The sequence below is a fragment of the Gilbertella persicaria genome (genome assembly GCF_025201335.1).
Source record: "Gilbertella persicaria strain CBS 190.32 chromosome Unknown B0P05scaffold_8, whole genome shotgun sequence".
Taxonomy (NCBI): Eukaryota; Fungi; Mucoromycota; class Mucoromycetes; order Mucorales; family Choanephoraceae; genus Gilbertella; species Gilbertella persicaria.
The window spans coordinates 101403-125361 of NW_026251969.1; the positions used below are offsets into that span (position 1 = coordinate 101403).

A 23959-nucleotide genomic window follows, 5' to 3' on the forward strand; every position below is an offset into this window, starting at 1 on the left:
ATAATAATAATAATTCTACAGCTTGGCATGTTGATCCAAGTTGACTTCTTGACATACTGCTTTCAAGTCCATCAAGACCTGTTGAATGATTTGAATAAATTCAGCCGTGGATTTTGTGTGGGCTACATGTTTGCATTCAATGCCAAATTTGACTAACTGAGGTGCAGCCATATAATTAATGCCGTAACCATCATGATACACAGTACCAAACCCAGTTCCCATCAAACGAATACCAGCATGAAGACCCGAGGTACTGAGACGCCAATGCTGTGACTCAGCAAACACAGGATCTGTAAAGATAGGATGCATAGGCACTGTCTCTCGTTTGCCATTCACGTACATTTGATGATCTGCATTCAACAGTCGAAGGCTAAATAAATGGCGGTCACAACCATAGCCATCACTGGCTGTTTGTGTGTACAGTCGATGCGTTGTTGTTGCTTTCACCAGAAGTTCGTACCGTTCTTTGTTGGTTGTGTCGGGTACATCAAAGGCCTCCACAAATGCTTTTGTTTCCATACTTAAGGTACGAATCGTTTCTGTTCTTCCTCGCAAGTATCGACGTGTCGCTGCTGTTTCATAAGTGGCTGTCACTTGATGATGTGCACGGTAATAAGCGAGTTGAAGTACCATCTGATAAAAGGCATCAGGAGGTACACGGCCTACTTTCTTGATCCAGTCTGTACCATAGTCTTCAAACACCAATACGTTCGAATCAGATAACTCAGCGACTTGATTGGCCTCTTCTTGTGCTTGTGCTAGATAGGTGTCCAAGACAGCATCACTCCTGAACACCAAATGCTCAAAAGAGCCACCAGGCTCACTTACAGACAAAGGGTAGATGAACCGATGTGAATGTTCACCGGGCGTAGGTTCTTTTAACATGTAATCAAAGATCCAACTGACAACCACCGCATCCACAGGCGAATGCTCGCCTGACATGGCACACATACCGTTGTTTTCTATCAAGAGCGTAATGGACTTGTCAAACCAGCGGTTGTGACCATGGCCTAGTCGTTGGTGCCCACAAAAGGCAGTCTTGGTCCATGCAGGATAGGCGGTGCCGTTCGAATGGTCGTCCAGAGCCACAGCAAACAAGGCGTCTTCGATCGTCTTGAGATGGTCTCGGTGATCAGGATCAAGGGTTAACAGATGATTGCGAGCCACAGCCCATTTATCACGCTGCCATGACGTGAGTAAAGGGATGGGAGGAGAAGGGTTTGATAATGTCTCAACATGATGAATTAAGTTTAAAAGTGATCTACTCCAAACTTTAAACACCGGCGTCATGCTAGCCTCACTTACTTTTCAATCTCGTCCGTGGACAGCAATACCCAAAACCCCTTTTTGAGTTCTTTGTAGACGTCAAGACGATAGACTTGGTCCCTTAAAAGAACAATGATATGGTGTACCTGTTTAGGATCTGCTTGTACAATGGCGTCGCAGTGGTACATAGGGACTCGTGTTACCGAAAAAATACGACTATTCTGCCACATGCATAATGCGGCATCCCCTTTCATCATGTCGATAGGAAGCGCTTCTCTGTGCTGACGATGAGTAACTTGGGTATATATATGTTTTTGAATTACCTATCAATCAATTCCTTGTACTCTAAACCACGTCGAATCATATGAGCAGCTCTTTTAATCTGAAAATGAGAAAACAGACGAGACGGTTGAATACCATGGTTTGAAAGTAATTGTTTGGGATGTGCTTTATCTTTTTGACCAAGAATGTACCAGTTGCTATTGACCATTAAAGGATCGCGCCATTCCAAGTAAGCTAACCAGAAAAAAAAACATGAATGTACAGCGCAAAAAAAAAAAAAAAAAAAAAAAAAAAAAAAATGAGATGGTACCTTTTCTTAGCCAAAAATTGTCTTCTAACCAATTGTTGGGAGAAACACGATCGAGGTCAATCAGACGCTGTTGAAGTGACTGACTTAAATCACTCTGGAGAAAATCATGGACAATGGCTTTTGATTTCTCATGTTCTTCAGGTGTTTGAAGAGGTAAAAGTGATTTTAGATAGAGTGCACATGTTTCTTCTAAGCGAGGTATAGGAAGTCTAGGTAAAGTATGTTGTAGACTAAAAGTAGGAGCTGAAGGAGACATGAAGAAATAAAAAACTCAAGAGAAAACTTTATTTATACACATTTTCTGTGTGTGTGTGTGTGTGTGTGTGTGTGTATGTATGTATGCCATGTGATATTCAGAAAATGTTGTGCATTTCACACGTACATCATAACGGTACATGTATCGAAAAAAGAGAGACTTTTGAGCTATTTTGACAGAAAAAAAAAACGTTGATATTGGATCACACAGTATTGTTAGGATACACCATTTCTCTGAAGTTGAAAACTGCCTAGTTGAACAAGGCCAATCGATTCCTCTCACAAGGAGTCAAAGTGAAGCCTTAGCTGTACTTTTGTCCTGATCCTATTAAACCATGCATATATAGAAAGAAAGAAAAAAACAATTGATTATCAAATCATTTCAATTGACCACTTTATAACAAGAAACAGGTTTTAATTGTTTACGAGTGTGAATCAAAGATAAACCTGTGGAAAAAACAGTGCGGAATAAAATGAAAAAAAAAAAAAAAAATACAGATACTTTAAAATTGATAGCAATTGTACATTCAAAATGTATACATTTAGCATTTTATATTTTTTTCAAGACTGTCCCTTCTCTAGCCACAGTTATATGAACCATCCCATCTCTATCCGGTACTCTACAAAGTTCAATTTGAACATGTTCAACAGGGGTAGTCTTTAAAGGGACGATCCATAAGAAAACCGTAAATTTGACCTTTGGTCACAAGTATAGCGTTTTTTCTTCAATCGTGAATTCATTCCTCACACCTTAATTCTGCTGAAGCAATCCATATATTACCTAAACTTCGTCACCCTCTCTTCTTCATGCACCGTCCCTCTCCACTGCAGTCCTTATCGGTTGCATCCTTTTAGGTATCTGTCGTACTCATTCGCAAATAGTATTCGACAATAGTCCTTTCTTCATTAGTTCTATTCTCTCTCTCTTATCCTTTTTGCTACTGCTGAGTTCTTCGTTAAGAAGGGCACCCCACACTACTCTCTTCCCCCGCTTTCTATATAGGTCCCACCTCTTTCATCTCTCTCTCTCTCTCTCTCTCTCTCTCTCTCTCTCTCTCTCCACTTAATAAACTTGAGCACCTTGCTCCCTAAAAGCAAAAGAATCTCAGTGTGCAATCCATTTCCGGAAATGTTGCATGAAAGCAATAGCATGAGCAATTGAAAGAACGACACGTAGAGTGACTGCCATTGGGCCGAATGAATGAAAGAAAGAAGAATGCTTGACTTGGGCCTTCATTGTCTTTTTCACATGTCCTTTAAAGACAGAACTCATGAGTTTCATGCCATGTGTGAGCGTATGCGCTCTCGCTCACAAACACCTACTTCTTTACTCGAGCGAAGAGCCCTTTTATCTCCTGAAGAAACAACCGTAAAGAAAACAACGCATACTCGCTCCGAGTTTTCTTTGATGGCAGCAGAAATTAGTCGACAGATTACCAATACAGCAGGAAAACTAGAGAAACTGACCAGATGTAAGTGAATGCATTCGAGATGGTCTTCTTATTTATTTTAGTGGCTAAACGAAAGACACTTTTTGACGACAAGCCTGTCGAAATTAGTGTAAGTGCTCCATCACGTTGACTTTTGTTATTCATTCATGTCTTTAGGAATTGACATTTATTATTAAGCAAGATATTGCAAAGTTAAACAAGCAAATTGCTATGCTACAGGACTATACAAAACACCAGAAACAACACTCGAAACAAGCAACCGAGCATACATCCAACGTCGTTGTGGCCTTACAGAGTAAATTAGCAGACACAAGCATGACATTTAAAGATGTATTGGAAATCAGAACAGAGGCAAGTTTCATAGACATTATGGCTTTCGTTGCTTATTCTCTCTATAGAATATGAAAATGTCCAAAGATAAGCGAGATCAATTTTTGTTTACAGCAGCAGAACAATCAGCAGAAGCCCAAATGGGTAAGTTTGATGTTTTTAGTCTCTATGATTTAATGCTTGTTAGCCAATTCACCCTTAATGAAGACACGTCGCCGTGGATTAGATACGCCTTCTGATGTAGCAATACAAGAACAAGAACAAGAACAAGAATCTACATTATCACTTGGTATACCCATGATCACACAACAACAGCAACAACAAATGATGGTAATGGAACAAGATAGATATATTGACCATCGTTCTTCTGCTATTGAAAGTATTGAGAGTACAATAGCTGAATTAGGCAGTATTTTTCAACAATTGGCTACCATGGTAGCAGAACAAAGAGAGACAGTACAAAGGTATAAAAAATATGGGCATAACATTCAATAACTAAAATTTGCTTCTATTTTAGAATTGATCAAAATACAGATGATATTGAAATGAACGTAATGGGAGCTCAAAGAGAACTATTGAAATACTACTCTAGTATTAGTTCTAATCGTTGGCTTATTATCAAAATATTTGTTACTATTGTCTTCTTCTTTCTTGTGTTTACTTTTGTTATGTAACACTAAGAATAAAGTGACTATTTTTATGTCTTAGACTCTTTTTTTTTCTTCTTTTTCTCTCTCTCTCTCTCTTTTTTTTATACCAACCATGTATCATTATAGTTATAATAATGAACAAGAAGACAACAGAAATAAGGCAGCCTATCATAACAGTAGTAATAGTAACAGCAATCATATGTCACTGTTTAGTCAACCACTAAACCATACAACTACTTTGGACGAACTACCAAGTCAGTTTTTAGATAATCAATATGACGCCAACGCTTTATTAAACGACTCTTTATTTGACTTTAATCATCATCAATGGGACTATTTGACTCAACCAACACCACCACCGCTACCACAACAACAACAACAACAACAACAGCAAGAAGCTATCTTATTATCGGACCCTAATTTTTTACGCCAACATCAACTGCTGCAGGACCAGCAAAGAGAAATGCAGATACGACTACAAGATGAAAATACTGGTAAAGAACAAGTCTCCAACTTAACAGCCATGCTAGAACCTAAAAAAGTACCTACAATGCCTCTACCAAAACCACAAAAACGTAATAGCAAACGACAGATAGTAAAATCAGAACCTGCCGATGACACAAAAATTGATCATCAACGACGATTTAATGAACTGCAAGCCCGTTTCAGAGTCAATTATGCGCGTAAACCCAGCACACAAATGACTTCCAAATCAACTCAGAAAACAACCAAGACTCAGCCTGCACCTTCTCCTGTGATTGCACATCGAAAATCACCTTCTCCTGTAAATAGTTGTCATGATGGAAGCAAATCACCCACCATCAAACTAGAACCGATCAAAAGTCCCCTTTTGCCACCTTCAAATGTCAATAATAAACAAGAAGAACCCACGATAGACAAATTATCTTCTTCTTTTCCTTCTCGTACCATGCCTATTCAGATTCAACGCATGTCTCGTCCCAATAGTTCACAGCCATTTGATGCAGAATCACATCAACGTCTGTTGGACAGCCAACTCGATAAAGTCGATTTCGATGATATTACTGTATCTGAACTGAAGGAAATGTTGAGGCAGCGAGGTAAGCCTGCTACAGGTAAAAAGGCAGTGTTGTTACAGCGGTTACAAGAAGAGCGAGAGATTGCCAAGGGAGGCAGAAGTCCAGGTGGCCGTACAAACAACAACCATCGTCATTCTCAGCCACTGCCCTTTTCAAGGCCAAGTCAACCTGTCGATCCACCTTTACGTCCTCGCTCTTTTCAAGGGAGTTCACCTGTCACGATTCAGCAAAGCCATGGTCAAGATACTCTCTTGCCACCTGGCTCTCCTGGTGGTCAACTTCATCGTTCGATTGCCAACATGCATATTGGATCACCGCCTACTACATCCAGACGTTATTCGCCTTATTCACCGCGATTAAGTAGTTCCCCAAAGACTTCAGGTCATGTTTATTCTTCATCGATGCCTTTGTCATCAGGCGATTTGTCATCCTCACCTCATCAGCCTGTCAGAGCACCAGCACCACCACCACCTCCTCCTCCTAAAACGAATCATGGCATGATGCTTTCCTCTTCTTATTCAATTGCAGCTAAGCAACCGACAGCAACACCAGGGCGGTACTATAACAACCCCAAGACATATAAACCATTTACATCTTCTGCACTTGCCACACCTGATAGAGAAGAAGATATCAACCCATTTGATCGTTATTATGCTAGTCAAGATGCAGCTATTGAAGAAGAAGAACAGGCGGACACAAATCCTATGGACTGGACAGATCCTGCTACGCTTGATCTATTATTACAACAAGGTAAACATATATATATATATGCGATATGTAAGCATGGCTAATCATGAATAGGCACGATCAATATGAACGTAGCAGAAATGCTTGGTCAGCCACTTTACAGCGACGATGTTGTCTTGACAAATGAGCAAATCATGGCTCTTTTGAATAGCCAGCAACAAGCACCTCCTTTTGAGTTCAAAATAGAAGATAACAGTAACTTTAACACTTATTATCAACAGCATGATTAAATTACCAATAAACTTCCTTCGGACTTTATTAGTAAGCAAGTCAATGTTTGATTATTGACACGTCATTAGTAATACAAGGATTACAAATTTTTTCTTCTTTGTTCAGTATAAATAATACGCGGTTGATTATTCTTTTTCGCTTTTTTTTTCTTTTTCATCATATTAAACATGTCTTTCCAAGAACCCAAGTCCCTTTCTGAATTCCAAGAATTAATCAACCAAGATAAGCTTGTTGTTGTTGATTTCCATGCTACCTGGTGTGGTCCTTGTAAGTTGATTGCTCCCAAGTTGAAGAACTTTGCTGAAGCCTACACCAACGTTGTCTTTGCCAAGGTTGATGTTGATGAAGTTCCCGTAAGTAGAGTAAAGAGAAGAGAGGGTAGCTGTATTAATTTATTTAGGATGTTGCTGGTGAATACCAAGTTCGTGCTATGCCTACTATCATGTACTTCAAGAACGGTCAAAAGCTCGGTGAAGTTGTTGGTGCCAATATCAAGAACATTGAAGATAAGCTCAAGGAATTTGCTGCTTAAGTGTATAAAATCTATATCCATTCGATAAATAAAAAGAAACTGTATATGACATGGCTTTTAAACGGCATTGATAAAATACGCGCTTTATTTAAAATGAAATGAATTTGTATATGTATAAAATGATTTTATGAACAGAAAATAATTATTGTCGCCATCCTGCATTTAATTGCATCAAGGTAAGAACAGCATCCATTGGATATTCGGGCTTCTTTCCTTCTTTTGTTTCCTCTTCTTTCGTTTCTTTATCGCCTTCTTCTTTGGGGGTTTCATCCACATGAGTACTGGGGCCGCCTTCTTCTTTGATTTCTGGCATGTCATTACTTGTGTTTGTTGTGGCTGAGTATTGCATGGGCGAATTATGTCCACTACTACTGGCAGCACTTGTTGTGTTTGTCGATAAGCCTTGTGCAATCACTTGTTGAAGTGCTTCATTGGTCACTGCGTTGTCTGGAAATTGGCTTGTTGGGTTTATTTGTGTTTCATTGTTCGTTTCATTTGTGTTGTTGTCTGTGGAACTTTCACCAGGCTGTGCTGCAGCTTGTTGGATACCGTTCGTAAGAGCCTACGCATAAATTGAGTATATACTTAGTTTATAATGTGTATGTCTTTACCAGCATGCTATTATTTAATTGTTCTAGCAATTGACGCTGTAAGTCTGTTGGGAAATCCAGTAATTTGGCTGCTGTGGCTGTGTCAATCTGAGGTAAAGGTGTGTAGTAATTAGGAATTTGACCAATGCCAGACATTTGGACATTGTCACCATTATTATCCGCAGCATGAGCTCGATTGTTTGCTTCAGCGTCACCTGAAGGTGTGGTAGTACTAGGAACACTCAAGACATTATTGACAAGATGCTTTCTACGTTCTTTTTCCATACGCTTTTGACGACGTTTTTCAAATTCTTCATTGATCCATTTCTGTTTTGCAGGCGAGTCACTAGGACCATATAGTTTTGTGGCTCTTTTGTTCACTCTGCATCTTAAATCATTGTCTTTGTCTTGAAAAGGATGAGTATAACTATACATAAACATTTTGAGACTTACTTCGTTCTTCATTATGAATACGCCATTTCTTTTTTCTTTCCCTGTTAGAAGCACGTATACTCTCTTTCTTTGCGATATCGATATCGGGAACATGACGTTGTTGTTGCTGGTGTTGGTCAAGACCTGTGTGGTCTAGAGCAGACTCGATTTGTTGAGGATGGGGGTGGATAGCTACATTATTGGCCTGAGCAGCAGCAACTGCGGCCGATAAGAAACTACTAGGCAGTGTGGCCGAGTTACTATTGACAGCAGCCAAAACAGCCTCGTGAAGCTGTTGAAATGGTTGGAAAGTGGAGGTGGGACTACTACTAGTCACAGTATTGTCTGTTGAAGCAGCAACGGTGGCAGTCTCATTGTTGGAAGTCACAGAGGGTGGTTCTTCACTTTTAATATGCGTGTTTTCCATTCTATTTCCCTTTTGCTTTTTTAATATTTTCTCCGTTATTGATAGAAAATAAGAGAACAAACTTGTTGGTCTGAAAACGTTGTTTTTTATGTGTGTGTGTGTACTTTATCAATACAAGGCGTGGGCCCTTTAAGCTGTATCCTAAAGAAAAAAAAGGAAAAAAATTAACAAGTGCTGCCCTCGTTTTTGATTCCAACGCCCAAAAAAAAACTTGTCCAATGATAGGTAGAGCGCTTGTGACGTCGATATCGGAAATAGCACATCCTTAGATTACCCCCATTAAGTGACGTCGACTAAGCTTGTGCCTTTTTTTAGTGAATTTCTAAAATAGTTAACTAAAGTGCATTTGTATTTTGATCTCTTCCTTTTAGTTCTCGATTGCATGAGTTACAGTGGTCATAGGCAAAGATAAGTACCTCTTCACAATAATACTATTGGACATTTTTTTTCTTAATAAAATTAAATGATCTTTGAAATTAAAAACTCTGAAGCTGTTTTTGGTGTCAAATTGAACTATCTATCTTATATAACAAAAAAAAAAAGTATACTTACCCACTATAAACGAAACATGTTAAAAAAATCCCCATCATAAATTCAAGTTCACCTACTTGTATGTAACTGACTCGCTTGTTTGACACTATTGATTTTCCTCAAAAGCAGGAGCAGTACACAGTGGATAATTAAAATTATCATTATATTGGTTACCACCACAAAGTGCATTCTTTAAAACAGAATCGATATGTCTATTGTTGTAAGCTTGAGAAGCATCTATAGAGAAAAGGAAATAAGCTAAACACATTCATCGTATGTTCCATTCTACCCAAAGCAACACACCACCAAAGCTAGGGAAGCGTTCACACATTTTCTCTGCAATTTTGACATCTGGGTTAGGGGAGACTGTGTGGGCCCAGATATTCCAAGTACCAAAGTTTTGAAGCCCACAAGGTCTATCGTCTAACTAATAAGTACAATGCTTTTTGGTATGATATGGCTTACAGAATTGAACATAGACAGCACCAAAGGGATAAGTGTTGAGGGTGCTTTGCAAAAGAGGATCAGGGTATGTGCAGTGAGGAGCAGCAATAACACAGTACTTTCTCTCATCATCCTCGACAAAAAGGTCCAATGCTTCGAGAAAATTGGCATAGTCTAGAGGAAAAAAAAAACGGGTCAATGCTTTTGGCTAGTTGTTTGACAACTTACAAGAAGTTCTACTCTCTTGAATATGAAGATTGACACTATTTTTATGAAAATGCATCAATACATGTACATTGGCAACACTTTTTCTTTCTCCCTACCCGTCCAAAACGGCGTCATCAAAAGGACGAATACCCGAATCACCACCCAAAAAGAGACTCCATACTGTTTCAACAAATTTAATCGTCTGAGATTTTGTTTCAAAACTGGTATCACCTCTAAGTCCACCTAAAGATAAAGTAACCAACTTGCCTTGCTTTGGCAATACTTGATATCAGAAGCAACCTTTCGACAGTCGGCCAATGCAGTACCAGAGAATGCACTATCAGTCTCGACACTACAGGACTCATATGTCTAATGTTAAACTTAATCTCGGTTTTGGTTATACTTTACATTGGCAAGATCAATTTGTGGTTTACCGCTTACACCGAAGGAAGTTGTCAAGAAAGCAACAGGAAGTACATCTACGGTATCATCTTCACAATAGTATCAAAGAGGCTGTTGCCATCCAGAAGAATCTTCTCAATTAGTAGCACCGTAAGAGTTTTGACCTCAATCTAAAAGAGTAATGGTGAGCGTCTTATATAAAAAAAGGTTAAATAGGCAATATTGTCATGAGCAGAGTAGTACTAATGGCGGATTTGGCAGCCCGCTACCATTTCTACCTTTCAGTTTTCCTTTTTTAACTTTTTTATGTTTGAGCATACGTAAAAGAACATATTGATGCAAGTTTTGAAAAAGTGAGAAATTTGTCATTTTGGCCTTATGATCCCCTTTACAGATCTTCATTTTTCACTATTTTGTGATTCGTGCGCGATAGAGACATTGTTGATATGATATATCTTAGTAATAACTGTTCCTCTGAGTCTAAAGAACATACTCAAAACCTTAGATCTGTAAGAATACTACAAAAAATGTTTGCTATAGCTCAAAAACAAAAAACATGTTTTTTAAACATAGCTCTCAACTTTAATAGCAGACATCCCATGCTCTTTATGTTTTTAGATACGTCGCTTAAATATCTACCAACTTTGTTAGTACGCTATTCTGATATCTCTGCGTTTTTGGATGCTTTTCGTCCATTGTTTCTTTTGAATCTCAATTTTTTTTATGTATTGGATGAAAGTTTTATTTTGAATGCATTCAATACGATTGTATGAGCCTTATATAATCCCGATAAATAGCCACCATCTGGGCTACCCCTTAATATGTCCTAAAAAGGATATGTCAAGTGTTTCGTTCGTAGTTTCTGAGAGTCAGTATTCTTTATATCTTGTCTTGTTCAATGCTACAGATGGCAATACCTATACCACAAGTAAAGGACACCATTCCACAATGTCTTCAATTACTTGGTACTTGACACAATTGCTGATATATAAGAGATACAGTCTTTCACAAGGGATTATAGCAAAATCCGGAGCACCACCAAGAGTGATCAGACCATTGCTTTATAATTTCTGACATTAAAATATCAATTTATACTCCACAACAGCCTGCCTATTCCAAGCTTCAAAGCATACCACCTACAAAAAAAACTAGTAATGCAATAAAAACTATCTTAAGCCGAAATGTTATCTCAGACATGTTTTTACGTAAATTACTCAAAAAGCGCGATTGCTGATTCAATTGATAGAAAACTTTCGACAAACCACTACATTTGTAAGATCCGATTTGGTTTAGACAATTTATTGTATACGATATTCTTTTGTTTTTAGAGTAGTTGCAAAACATGTTTTCGCTTTATAGCCTAGTTTTATATTTGCAGGACTTTTTCTTTAAAAAAGAAGAGCGCAATCTACTATATTCAGACATAGAGACTCATTTCTAATAGTATTACATATCTCTCAGGTATGCGTCTACATTCACATGCAATTAAAGTATAACTCAATTTGACAGTTACAGACTAACTATTTGGTCGTTTGACTTGCTCTTCATAAGATTTAGTAGTCATTCGCTTTTATAATTGCAGTTGTAATAATGGTTCTATATAACAGACGTCTACTTGAATGATATTTTTTAACTATAGGTTTCATTACTGTTTTTGTTAAAGTTTCTTTAATTATATTTTGTAAAGAATGTATTTTTAGATAGGTATGTATTACACAGAAAAGTGCATATCCAATCATGAAATCGCTTTAATTAAAAAGGTAAGAACAAATTTGTGTATTTTTAGGCATTTATTTTGAATTTGCCAGAATTCAACTGACATTGGACATCATGTTGATTGACGAGTACCCTATACGATCATGAGCAATTCGTAAATTATTTGTGGCTAAATCTTACCTAAACCAAAAAGTGTTTGGTAAGCTCTTGCTATCGATTTTGGTCAAGTCATGTTGAACTGCCGATACTCTTAGTAATTTGTCTGAACCTGTCCAGACTTCTTCCTCAATATCGCCTTGGTCTTCCGCATGTACCAAAGAGACCTTCAAAAGGGACGATTCAGTACTTCCAGTGTTACCTATAAACAAAACAAAACAAAACAAAGCGTTAGATAATAAATACTTGAATCATTTTCCCCTTCTTTGTTGTTAATTGCAATAATATATAGTACTACTCCATCCAATTTATATAGATCTTACCAAGAAGCAAGTAAGTGGAAGATCCGTCTTGAGAACGTTCAATAATAGAGTCCGTTTTGGGATACAAAATCTCTACACCTATATAAAGGATTAAATCCTCTGTTGTTATGTTTATTTCGCGCTTAAATTACACCTTCACACTGTTGTTCTTGTGCACTTATGACAGAAAAGAAGAAAAAGGAGGTGATCGATATTATATTGGCAAATTTCATATGAAGAACAAATAGCAAGCTGAAGCGATTGTGCTTATAGAAATAAAAATAGAAAGAAAGAAAGGATTCAAGAAAAGAAAGAGCAAGCACAGTGCTTATTGGCGGTTTTGTAAATCAAATTGCTTGTGTTACAGCTTATTTTACTGCCGTACATCAGAATTCAGCAACGCTTTTGATGTACTGACTAACACCTTTATATTTGAATTCAAATTTTTTTATGATATGTTGTTTTTTTCCTGAAATAATCCGTTTGGAAAACGCTTTTGATTCGGTTTTCTAAAGAGAAAGAAATGAACAAACCTTTCTTGCCAAGTTTGCGTCGTTTGTGCCTGACGACATTATGCACCAACTAGAACTATTCCTGATATTTGGATAGGGATGGCTGTCTACTCTATCCTTGGCTTGACATGAAACTTCGTTTTTATTACGTATTAGTATTAGCAACTACCAGTATCCAAGTAATATTATTCTGAACAAATTTAGTGCGCATTGATGACACTGTTTCTAGGGTGCAGTAGCTTCTTTTTGCTTTATTTTGATATCCTATGCTTATATGATATCAAACCTCTTTCATGTTTTGTTAGGGGATGCTATGTCTTGATCGTCTAATATGCTATTGATTAAAAAAAGGTTTCCTGAATGTTTTCAAACCAAAGCAATCAAAATAATATAGCGAATAGGCCTCTTCATTGATTCATGCTGCATAACAGTCTTTACTCAATCAAAGAAAAAGGGTATTCTAGGCATATCTGGTTATCACCAAAAAGCTATCTAATCTTCCACAATACTTGTCTTTAGAATAAGGGAGAGGACTTATGTTTCTATATTTACAAAAAGAAAACAAAGAAATTGTTTAATTTGACTACATTATCATGCGCTCTTTGTTCATCTAAGTGTATCAGGGTCACAGTGAGCTTTTCTCGATAAGCCGTGCAACAATCAATCTGTAAGTTTTATTTGGTGTAACTATCTAATCGGGTTTGAAAACTTGGCCTGCCGTCTACTATGGTTCCGTTCCCTCCTCATAACTATAAATAAAAATATAAGTCGAGATAATTTCTCTCTTTTTCTTTTTTTCTTCTGTTTTTCCTTTGCCTTATTAAAATGAAATTTTCCATTGCAGCTGCCTCTCTCTGTGCTCTTACTTTCTTATCCTCTGCTGTGAAAGCTGATAGTTATTCAGACGCTATCAAAGAATTCTGTGATGGTAAATCATTCAATTAAAAACACACTGTATGCTAATGTCTTTCAGGTCTCGACGTCACTGCTCCCACTGCTTCAGATGTATTTGTTGCTGGCCAAAACGCCACTGTTACTGTCAGTAAGTATCAAAGGAGACGAAAACGAGCCAAGAACATAATTAATTAACTATTTTTAGCTCGTGTTGCTAATAGTCACGAAAAGCAAATCACTGGTCTTGATGTAAGAATTCATGAACAAAGAAATTGTTGAATTGAACTAACTGATTCACTATAGTTGTATTCGGTTGATAGTTCTGGTAACCCCAAGTATGTCCAAAATGTTTGGGCCGGTTCCTATTCCTTGGGCACTTCTGCTTCCCTTTCTGATCAAGTTCCTTCTAACTCTACTGCTGGTCTTTACTATTATCGGTAATTAATTAAAACAAAAATCAGAGAACTGTCATTAACATTTTCTCCTTTTTTAGTGTCTGGGTCACTAACATCATTAACGGTGGCCATGGTCCTGATTGCCTCAAGACCTCAAAGACTTTCAAGGTCACCACTGGTTCTCATACCAACGCTGCTGGTTTTACATACTATGAACAATCATTAGATGACAGCGACTACTATCATCCTGAATTCGCCAAGGGTTGCTTTGGTTTGAAGGTTCAAAACCCTGCAGAAGGTTCAACTCAAACACAAGGAAGCCATGTTGCTGTCATGTTGAGTCGTGATAGTGCTTCTCAAACCAATACTTTGAAACGTCTTGAACTTATCAAGTCTTCCAATGGTCAAGAAGAATCAGTCGAAACTGTTTGGGAAGGTGACGAACTTTTGACAGATGCTTTCACTATCAAGGATCACTTGAACATTCCTAGTGACAAGTTCGACTCTAGTGCTTCTTACTACTATAAGGCTGATGTGACCAGTGACAGTGGTGAAACTTGTAGCTTCCAATCTGGTGCTTTCAAGGTCGCTTCTGCCTAATAATAGCTTTTTAATACCGTTTCATCCATCAGCTATAATACACAAATTCAATATTATACACATTCTATTACATATATAACTGTTTTTATACATTCGTTCATAAAAAAAAATAAGTGGTTCTTTTTTTTTAATTAATTTTAACAAGTGATTTCAGCAAGACTTGCCAAAATGTATGTAGAGGTACTTTCAGTGCCATCAGAAGGAAGATCAAAGAATAATTGTCTAGCTAAATCAGTATGTGTTTCAAAGCAATCACCATTTTGGAACAATTCGCCACCTCGTTCAATACAAGACTTGTTCAGATTAATCCACTTGTCCCAAAACTTTTTAGCTGAATTGTTGACAATAAGAGGAAGATCCAACCATTCCATGTTTGATTTGTGCTGCTTGTAAAGAATAGACAGGATCTCGACAGCAATTTGTCGTTCGACAGGATCAGTGAACCAACCCAAGAAAGATTCTACAGCCAAAGCAAAGTTAAATTCTTCGGGTGTCTTTTCCAACACAATTGGATCACGAGGCAAATTATAGTTTCTAATGATCAAACCCTTGGAATTATCCAGAATAGACCAAACTTGAGGGAAGAATTGAGAAGATGGTACACGATTGAGCGCACCGTCGTTCTTGCGTCGACGCAACCAGCGACCATTGGAATTTGGGAAAAAGTTGCTTATGTTGTCCTTAGTAATCGTGTCTTGAGAACTGTCGTGCTTGCTTTCCAATTCAATGACTTTTTCAATCAATTGAGTAGGACCGTCGTTGGATGATAAATGAGCCTCTGAAACGCTCTCAACGTCCCCCTTTTCTCCAATAAACACATAGGAATCACGGTATTGAATGTCTCTAATTTTAGTACTTCCCAAGCTCTCTAATGCAAAAATAGCTTCTTCTGTCAAATTTTCAACAAATTCATCTTTGGATGCAATCACGACGATCATTCCTTCTGCTAACCAATCCAGGAATTTAGCAAACTCTTTGCTCTCTTCTTTGGAGATGTGAGTGTCAAAAGAGGCACGTTCCAGAATGATATTCTCGTTGCGGTCAATAGCCCAGACATGAATACCTCGAGAATTGGCTTCCATAACAGAACCATTAATTTCAACCTTGGCAAAATTACCAGAAAAGTAACCACCGGATTGAGCTTTAATTGTGATGGATCTATTATTGGTGTCTGATACTAATGGGATATAGCTATTATCGTCATCACCATCGTTTTGTTGTTGTTGTTGTGTGTTGGGAACCATCAAGAATCCTCCAGGACGATCTCGTACTACTAAATCATTAGCATGGCAGAGACGGGGACCTGAAAGAACAGTAAACAAGAGAGACTTGAGCTCATAAGGAGAAAGTTGAAACAAGTATTCAACGGATTCTTCTTCATCACTGTTGTTGACACGACTAATTTCTTCTCGCAAGGCAATAATGATGTAATGCGTTCTAAGACGAAGAATACCTTCAAACATTTCAGGTCGTGTTCTTATGAAATGGCCCAGGTAGATAATAATTTCTTGAACAACAGGACCTTCACGCACATCATCGATGCTTTTTTTTTGTGATGATTAGTACATTATGTTTGCTTGTAACTCATGTACTTACCAGTGCTCGCGAATCATCTTGTTTAAGGTATCTGGTGCAACAGGCATTGAAATCAAATACTCTTGAGGACCTGACCCAATACTCACTTGTTTTTGACGAATAACAAGATCTGTAATATTGATAGTCAAAGAAGGTACGTTCTTGTGTAACAAACCAGCTGCTTGTCTAGCAATTGACCAGTATTTGGAACGCATTGACTTGATATATACTTCTTCAAGCAAGTCTGAGATAGTGGAATCAAGAGCATCAATGCAATAACTAATAGGTCTACAAGAAGCCAGGTATTGCAATAAATCTAAAAAACTGAAATTAGACTCCTATTTCTTTAGAATGACAACGACTAACCAATTTGGTCATATAAATTGACGGAAGCACCAAGACTTTCAACAGCTTGTTCGAATTGAGAAGAATCGCCAAGGGTCAATGAAAGCATTTCAGAAGGAGATTCAGTTTGATCCTTTTGCTCTTTAGGCACTGCACCAGTTTTGTTTGTGGTTTCTGATGGTTCAAAAGTCAAGGAGGTAGGAGACTCAGATGCCTGCGTCGTCTTAATCTCTTCATGATCCTTCAATTTGAATTCTGGTTCAGAGTTAGCCTTCAAGCTGTTAAGAGCACTTGTCAATTCATCAAAGTAGCTTTTATCCTGCAAACTATCAAGAGGGGATGCCAATGACTTTCCATAGAATGTCGTGTTTTTGCGCTTAGGTGTTCTTCCTCCACTCAAGCTACCTTGACCTTTAGGTGTACGATGCCCCGGTGTACTAGCTTGCGTTTTGCGCTCATTGAATCCAAGTTTCTTTCTAGAAGCATTTCTTGAAGCACTTGCAACTCTGATAATACGCTTCCAGTTGACTTCAGGCTTATTGATCAAAAAGTCCAAAGATTGAATACTGCTTGTGTTAAGTGTCTCGGCCAATCGACAGAGTTTAACGCGCACATTACCCTGGCAAGCAATGCCGTTTCTTAAACTGGTAAAGAAATTGAGCAAATTCTTTTTAGATGGGTCTGAATTGGAAAGTAAATGCTTTTGCTTCTTGGTGCCAAGCAGAGCGTGTGATAACAAGACAACCACGGTAGGACGACCTGGATAGTACCAGTTGTTGTTCGTAAAGGTGAGTTCGCTTTCGAATTCGGACACTAAATAATCTGGATCGGCATTAATATAGAACTCGTTATTGTCCATGAAATGAGGTGTAAATGCATAAGTTTGACCTTGAATTTTGTAGAGGCGTGAAGTACCTAAAACACCGATGGGTCTGTGTAGATGCGTTAAGTTTCAACTATACTCTCTTTGTATGAAATGTTACCTTTTAGGTCGACCACTCATTTCCAACTTGGTGTTCAAGCCCAATCCACTATAGACATCAACTAAAGCATGAGCAGGTAAAACAGTGGTAGTAGATGAAATTTGCTCCAACGTTTGTGTCTCAAGGCCATAAGCTGATAAAGAAGTTTGGAGTTCTTGATCTTCTGACAAAAGCACGATTTGTATCAAAGAGTCTTTTTGTATCTTAGAGCTGTTAAAGCGACGTCCCAGAGGATCCATCTCAGAAGGACTTAACAAACCTTCAGAGATCAAATCGCCCAAGAAGTATAATGAATTAGCCCATACCAATGGCACATTCTCGTTTGGTACGCGCTTCTGAGAATGAGGATCTTTTCTTTCAGCTTCCACAGATTCCGCGGGTACATAATAAAGTTCTGGTAAAAGAGGAACATTAACCTGTTCGTCATCGTCTTCTTGTTCATCTTGATCGAACTGGTCCTTAATATTGTTGATGGTGATGGAAGAACGACGATCTGATGAAATAGAACCAGTGCTTGTGGTAGGTCGAGGTGATACTGCAATTTCGCTGAGTTGATCTTGGTTGACTGAATTTATAATTAATGGTTGCAACTTTCTTCTGTATTCGTCAGCCTGTTCAAAATCGCCTGTAAATAAACCTTCCAAGACCATATAGGTAAAGAACAATGGCCATTCTGACTCAATATTCTCAAACACTTTGAGCTCATTCTCGTTGTAGTGTAAACGGCTTGTATCCTCTACTACAGTTTGATGACCATCTCTCAAAAACCGCTTCATCCCGTATTTTCCCTCTAATTTCTTAATCACTTCATTCCGGGTGCGCTGAATTAATTCTTGATCTTCCACTGCAAATGCTGGGAACCCGATCACTGACAATACTGAAGCGTCAATTTCCTTTGAATTAGATTCACGAGGCAAGAAGCTGTGCAATGTCGTAGCATTACGGGTAAGTTCGTCAGGTAAGACATGGATTATCTATTTCGATTAGACTACAGATGTGTGTAACTAGACTTACGGATGAAGGACCACCACGAGCACCAAACAGATTGACGCCGTTGATAGCACGAAGAGCAGCGACAGCCATACCGATTGATGAAGAGTTGAGTTCCGGTTGACCATGGTTGATCTTGTTTCCTCTTTCCCAAATACCATAATCAGGAGTACGATAAGCACCTATTGCCAAGGAGAGAATGCCAGCTGAGTCACACATCACTTTTCCACTACGACTTACGTTCTATATAAAACACCAAATTTTGAACAAAATCTACTTCATCTTGGCAATAAATAATGTTAAATCCACTCGATGTCATATCAGCCAGTGCTAATAAAAAGAAACTAGTGGCATCGATCTACATAAAAAGAGGGATAAGACAACATAGTCCATGCACATACAATGTTACCTGTAAATGACCCCATTCAAAATCACCCACTACAGTATCGCCTGTTTGTGTATTGTACTTGGCGTGAAGCGAATGTTCTAGTGCCTGTGTCTGCTTAAACATTTCCACTTTGTGTGACTGACGCATCATCGAAAATAGCAGCCCCCGCATGAGTTTGATAACGGAATATTGAAGCTCAACTGAACAAGTTAAAATGGTTATACGATTGATTAAAATGAAACATAACCCATTAATACTTACATGCTCTTCCAGTGTTATCGTCCAATCTTCTGTAAGCAAGAGCAAGACCATAGACTGCGTAAATAGAGTATACATTGTCTCTGTTCTATGTAAGCATATATTGTAGCATTTTATGGACAAATTACCTAACCCAAGCATCTGTGTAATTACCATGGCTCTAAAATAAATGTGTGTAAGCTACTACAGAATATTGAAATACAAACATACAGTGATGGCTGTAGAAGCAGGCATTAACCCACTTGCAGCATTTTGCTTTGATAGAATGGTTTTGTTTATAACATCATAATAATAATTTAGTCTGTCCAAGACATGTTTTCTTTGAGATATTGTCATTTGAAATACAAGGAAAAAAAGGGAAGAAAAGAGAAAAAAGAGAGGAACAAGTTAAATACCCTTTCTAGACCAATTAAATTTCAGTTGCTTTCGTTTCAATAAATTGTTTAGGTATGTCTACCAAAACAACTTACTCGTTCCTAGTTAAACGTATTGTCTTATCTTAAGAGAAATACATGTTTTACCAAGGAATAGATCCAAATACTGTAGATGGCTAAAAAAGTAAACACAATGGAAAAATCAAAATGACATGTATCATATGATAATCATATTATTATTATTACTATTGAGGAGAAAGAATTAATGCTATCTCATCTTGGCTGATACTTTTGGGAGAAGCGCATCTGGTATAAGTACTTGAGAGCACTTCTTGAAGCATTGTTGTAGCCCATCTAACGATATATTAATACAATGTTCTTATTACTGAGTCTGCTTACTTTTCATCCCCAGCATATGGCCAGACCACACGTTTCACAAACTCGATATCCACCTGGATTTGTTGATAAGCATTTGTGTTCATATGTGCTTCCCTTGTCACTTCCAGAAATGCTTTGAGAATGATTAACACTAAGCCTACACAAATTCCAATTGGATTGGGTTCTACTTTTTTATAGATATCAACACGCTCAGCAAACAGCTTGTCAATATTGTTCATCATATTAAAGGATATATCATTTGGACTAAATTGTTGCTTAGTAGGTGTCTCAGATATAGAAGAAGCGGTTGCCAAACTATTGGTAGATTGTAATACATGATGTGATGAATAAGGACCATTATAATCAAATTCTGGCTCTATGGAAGTATCAACAGATCCTCTTGCCTGTGGTTGATACTGAGGATAGACGACTTCCGCTAATCTTTCAGTGTACTTTAAGCGATTGTAAGCAAGATACCAAACTTCTGATACTTGATGTACTGGCTTGGTAAAAGTAGATTCTAAATAAGCCTCTTGTATTCTTGCTGATAGGTAATATCCTTCTTGCATCATGTGTGAGTTCAATAGCTTTTGGCCTATCTTTAACAAACATTCAATAGAGTTGTTTAGGTCAGGAATCACCTGAGGATCAACAGAGTCATCTAAATCGGGAGAGCGATAAGCACTCTTTTTTGTTGTTTGTAAAAATTAGAAGAAAAGACACCATAGATTTGAAAGATGCCGCTATCGGCCAAGTCATAGCACAAACGAGAAGCTACTAACTCAAGTATTTGAAGAGATGATTTGTCAAGTTTTAGCAATGCCTTGATGTTCTTTAAAAACATATTCATTAGTTATTTGCAGTGGTTTGTTTGTTTGCTTTTGATACCTCGAACTGATCTGCTAATTTCTTCCAAACACTTTTGATTCCGGATTGAATCCTATTCAATGTTTGTTTGTTGTTGATATCAAGGCATCCTTTAAGAGGTAACAGGCATGACTTGCTTAAATAGTCCACTAGCCATACTTGTGTAGTTTGAATAAACTCTGTAATGGCATTCGCATTAAATTCACAAGAATAGTTTTCTGATAGAGAAGACTTTTGCAAGGTCTTTGCAAAAGTGCTTGTGCGATCTAAATAACATAAATAAATATATCAATGATATTACATGTTACCTCTTAATCCGGCCAAGCTTGAATCAAAAATGCCACTAATAAGATTATTTTCCCATTGAGCAATGAGTGAGTCTATACGACTATCTAGTCTAGCTACAGTCGTCAATGATGGTGTGGTATTTCCAACAGTTGATTTGAGCTCTGAAAGATAGACTGATTGTTCCAATGGTTTATCTAATGATATGTGCAACTTATAATGTTATGAGAAATGGAATAAGAAAATCCAACACTTACTGGCAATTCAATAAATTCAGCTAGTAATCCAAAGAACTTGTCTAGATAAGGATTGATTGCGGATAACAAGTCTTCTTTGGCTTGGTCTTTATTTTCATATTCCATATCCACGTTAGATTCATCTTCTGTAAGAAACAGGTTCTCGAAATGGTGTACAATGTCTTCTAAAGGTACAATGTAGGCAGAAATCAATTCTGGAATCGTAGTTAGTTGTGAATGCTCGTCTTGTTTCTTGCTAAATGTTGCTAATTGACTGACACAGTATGAATATAAGTTCTCCGCGATTGTTAGTTCTTACATGTCAATGTATTTTTTTCGTAGTTTTTGAGTGTCCTCGCCTAATAGAACGAGAAGTTTTGTTTCCTCTGCCACATTCTGAGGTGTAGCGTTTGGATCTGTCAAATTGATCCAGATCTCTGCCTTCACTTTTTCCATGATTTGCATACAGTCTCTCTCTATACCTTTGAATGCTGCCATATGTTGATAATGATTCAATAATCTGCTTGCTTTTGAATAATATTTGACAGCCTGGCTATATTTCCCCTTATTCAGGCAATGCTGTAATCGATTGGGTAAGTCAAACACAAACTGAAGTCGTTTAAGCGAATTATGCACGTTTGAAAGTTGTTGAATCTTTTGTCTGTTTGGTCCTAGTTCTTGATTGATTGTCTTGGACTGGTTTGAAATTTGTGCGATATTCTCATTTAAGCGGGCCATTTCTGATTCCATACTTTCGACGTTAGACTTCATCTAAACAAAAGTTAGTAAGGAAACCTTTTTTTTTTCTCTCTAGTCAACGTACTTTTCGAATAGTATCTGTTGCACTGATAAACTTGCTATAGTTTTCATACACTAAAGTCTTCATGTCGCCATCAATTTCTCGTATCTCTTTAATCATGTCGAGATCAGCTTACACACATATGCATATTGTTACTTTATTACCTCCAACAAGTTGGTTGTTTTTTTCTACAAGCTCTTTAAGGCTCTTTTCTTTGAGGAGTGAAGCGAAATATTTGCTCGAGTTAAAGCTGTTGCCATCTGACACAATATTCGAGTTACTTTATAGGTCGTTGTCTAATATCTCTTTACCTATATCAAAGGGCCTTGCATTATCCTGAGACTGAGAACTAGAGTCAACAACTTTATCTTTAATCCCATAATATTTTTTTAAGATACTGTTTCTTTCTCTAGGTTGACGCCTGATTGGTGTTAGCGTGTCTTCCATTGTTTTAAATAGGGGAAAAAGAAGATTAATTCAAATGTGTCACAAGCATTAATGTACTGGTGAAAACAAAAGACATATAGCGGCTTCACCTTCCCTCCTGCTCTTCCAAGCTTGTTTTCTAACTTGAAAAATTCACTTTTTTTTTACACAGCTTAAAGTGTGCTATTAGCTATTAGGTAATCGTCTGTCTCATGCTTAATATTAGAGCAAGAAATCTGAGGGTCAATAAATTTTCTTTTTCTTTTTCTTTTCACCACCAGCATGCAAGTGTTCAGAAATGCTGTCTTTTCCAAAACTATAAACGGAAGCCCTTTTCTCTCTAGTGTTAGACATGCACGCTTCCTCTCCAGTAGTCCCGTACGATGGGAACAAGAAAAAAAGAACAAAATTGAAGGCTTCCGTAAGAAAGATTAGAGAAACACGAAATAATTGACTCACTTGTACTGATAGCCTGGTTATTGAATAAGGATAAACCTCGAATTACCGAGTATCCCTATGAAAGAGCACCTTCTGACTGGAGTTTCTTAAATTTATTACCTAATGGGCTTCAGCGTGCTTTAGGAAAATGGTTGGGCACACGCGTATTACAGTTAAATACAGGCCACGATAACTTTCCAGACCAATTTCTTGTAGGAGGTAAGCTTGATTGTATATATGGTCAAATTTTCTGACAAGTCAAAAAAAAATAAGCTAGCTTAGCTACCCGCAAAGCACTTTCATTACTGTCTCAACAATTGAACCATCCTGAAAACAAACATGAAGAACTACAGCATATTTTGGGACCAGATCTTTTGGATCGCTTTTTAAAGGCAGCACCTTCAGATGCAAACATTAATATAGATATACCTCAAATATACGATGTTAATTTGGGTGACATTTGGATCACTTTGGGCAACCCAGCTGCATTTTCAGATGAACGCAAATACGAAGTCTTGAGATGGATGACAGTTCAAGTTGGATTACACAAAGCAGCCGTCAATGAAAACGAGGAGTCCTTTCAAGAATACCGAGAGCGTGTCTCGAAAAGCATTTTAGAGGGTGTACAAGTTGGTGTTGATGTCTTGATTGATGCAGATATTACATACAAAGTGAGTGATAAAGACACTGATGAAATTACCTTGTATGATGAAGGCAGACGTACTCTTCAAGTGAGATTCGCCACACCTTATTTTTCACCTGCTAACAAAATGGTTTCCGGAAGAGATCCAGAAACACAAGAACCTATCAATGACTGGAATTGGCGTTTAGTGGACATAGATCAACTCATAGAAAAAGAATCAATGGATTCGGCAGGAATTTATGAATAAAAAGGAA

The 23959-nt window shown here is 37.7% G+C and overlaps 10 protein-coding genes across 10 annotated transcripts; 5 read left to right on the top strand and 5 right to left on the bottom strand.

Annotated features, from left to right (window-relative positions):
• Positions 1–15: 15 nt before the first annotated feature.
• On the bottom strand, positions 16–2114 carry B0P05DRAFT_569351 (acyltransferase ChoActase/COT/CPT; the record flags this gene model as incomplete). Its single annotated transcript, XM_051581248.1, has 4 exons — positions 16–1261; positions 1306–1542; positions 1590–1782; positions 1859–2114. 4 exons carry the CDS (start codon positions 2112–2114, stop codon positions 16–18), a joined length of 1932 nt encoding a protein of 643 aa, XP_051437492.1.
• A 1237-nt stretch (positions 2115–3351) lies between these two features.
• B0P05DRAFT_530519 (t-SNARE) lies at positions 3352–4604 on the top strand. Its single transcript, XM_051576869.1, has 6 exons — positions 3352–3585; positions 3627–3673; positions 3721–3915; positions 3963–4038; positions 4082–4358; positions 4412–4604. The coding sequence occupies exons 1-6, from the start codon at positions 3363–3365 to the stop codon at positions 4566–4568; spliced, it is 975 nt and encodes a 324-aa protein (XP_051437493.1). The 5' UTR covers positions 3352–3362; the 3' UTR covers positions 4569–4604.
• A 36-nt stretch (positions 4605–4640) lies between these two features.
• Positions 4641–6734, top strand: B0P05DRAFT_530522 (uncharacterized protein). Its single transcript, XM_051576870.1, has 2 exons — positions 4641–6352; positions 6404–6734. The coding sequence occupies exons 1-2, from the start codon at positions 4657–4659 to the stop codon at positions 6577–6579; spliced, it is 1872 nt and encodes a 623-aa protein (XP_051437494.1). The 5' UTR covers positions 4641–4656; the 3' UTR covers positions 6580–6734.
• B0P05DRAFT_530523 (thioredoxin-like protein) lies at positions 6661–7179 on the top strand. Its single transcript, XM_051576871.1, has 2 exons — positions 6661–6933; positions 6981–7179. Exons 1-2 carry the CDS (start codon positions 6748–6750, stop codon positions 7110–7112), a joined length of 318 nt encoding a protein of 105 aa, XP_051437495.1. The 5' UTR covers positions 6661–6747; the 3' UTR covers positions 7113–7179.
• A 75-nt stretch (positions 7180–7254) lies between these two features.
• B0P05DRAFT_584589 (uncharacterized protein) lies at positions 7255–8561 on the bottom strand (the record flags this gene model as incomplete). The annotated part of the gene is made up of 3 exons (XM_051582365.1): positions 7255–7674; positions 7724–8109; positions 8156–8561. 3 exons carry the CDS (start codon positions 8559–8561, stop codon positions 7255–7257), a joined length of 1212 nt encoding a protein of 403 aa, XP_051437496.1.
• A 799-nt stretch (positions 8562–9360) lies between these two features.
• On the bottom strand, positions 9361–12552 carry B0P05DRAFT_584590 (glycoside hydrolase superfamily; the record flags this gene model as incomplete). Its single annotated transcript, XM_051582366.1, has 10 exons — positions 9361–9515; positions 9558–9710; positions 9765–9799; positions 9860–9976; positions 10027–10095; positions 10147–10234; positions 11966–11994; positions 12042–12219; positions 12341–12418; positions 12474–12552. The coding sequence occupies 10 exons, from the start codon at positions 12550–12552 to the stop codon at positions 9361–9363; spliced, it is 981 nt and encodes a 326-aa protein (XP_051437497.1).
• A 1104-nt stretch (positions 12553–13656) lies between these two features.
• B0P05DRAFT_635112 (uncharacterized protein) lies at positions 13657–14831 on the top strand (the record flags this gene model as incomplete). The annotated part of the gene is made up of 5 exons (XM_051583572.1): positions 13657–13759; positions 13805–13873; positions 13931–13974; positions 14029–14162; positions 14219–14831. 5 exons carry the CDS (start codon positions 13657–13659, stop codon positions 14718–14720), a joined length of 852 nt encoding a protein of 283 aa, XP_051437498.1. The 3' UTR covers positions 14721–14831.
• On the bottom strand, positions 14832–19809 carry B0P05DRAFT_635113 (glycosyl hydrolases family 15-domain-containing protein). The gene is made up of 10 exons (XM_051583573.1): positions 19470–19809; positions 19388–19419; positions 19263–19342; positions 19023–19201; positions 18854–18971; positions 18638–18795; positions 17624–18597; positions 16662–17572; positions 16317–16611; positions 14832–16262 (listed from the first exon to the last, which is right to left on the bottom strand). Exons 1-10 carry the CDS (start codon positions 19593–19595, stop codon positions 14858–14860), a joined length of 4278 nt encoding a protein of 1425 aa, XP_051437499.1. The 5' UTR covers positions 19596–19809; the 3' UTR covers positions 14832–14857.
• A 69-nt stretch (positions 19810–19878) lies between these two features.
• Positions 19879–22703, bottom strand: B0P05DRAFT_635114 (Vps51/Vps67-domain-containing protein; the record flags this gene model as incomplete). The annotated part of the gene is made up of 10 exons (XM_051583574.1): positions 22510–22703; positions 22363–22458; positions 22223–22308; positions 21719–22170; positions 21421–21673; positions 21187–21376; positions 20900–21144; positions 20735–20843; positions 20033–20672; positions 19879–19987 (listed from the first exon to the last, which is right to left on the bottom strand). Exons 1-10 carry the CDS (start codon positions 22643–22645, stop codon positions 19879–19881), a joined length of 2316 nt encoding a protein of 771 aa, XP_051437500.1. The 5' UTR covers positions 22646–22703.
• B0P05DRAFT_530553 (uncharacterized protein) lies at positions 22704–23956 on the top strand. The gene is made up of 3 exons (XM_051576872.1): positions 22704–23045; positions 23096–23281; positions 23336–23956. Exons 1-3 carry the CDS (start codon positions 22907–22909, stop codon positions 23950–23952), a joined length of 942 nt encoding a protein of 313 aa, XP_051437501.1. The 5' UTR covers positions 22704–22906; the 3' UTR covers positions 23953–23956.
• The last annotated feature ends 3 nt before the right edge of the window (positions 23957–23959 follow it).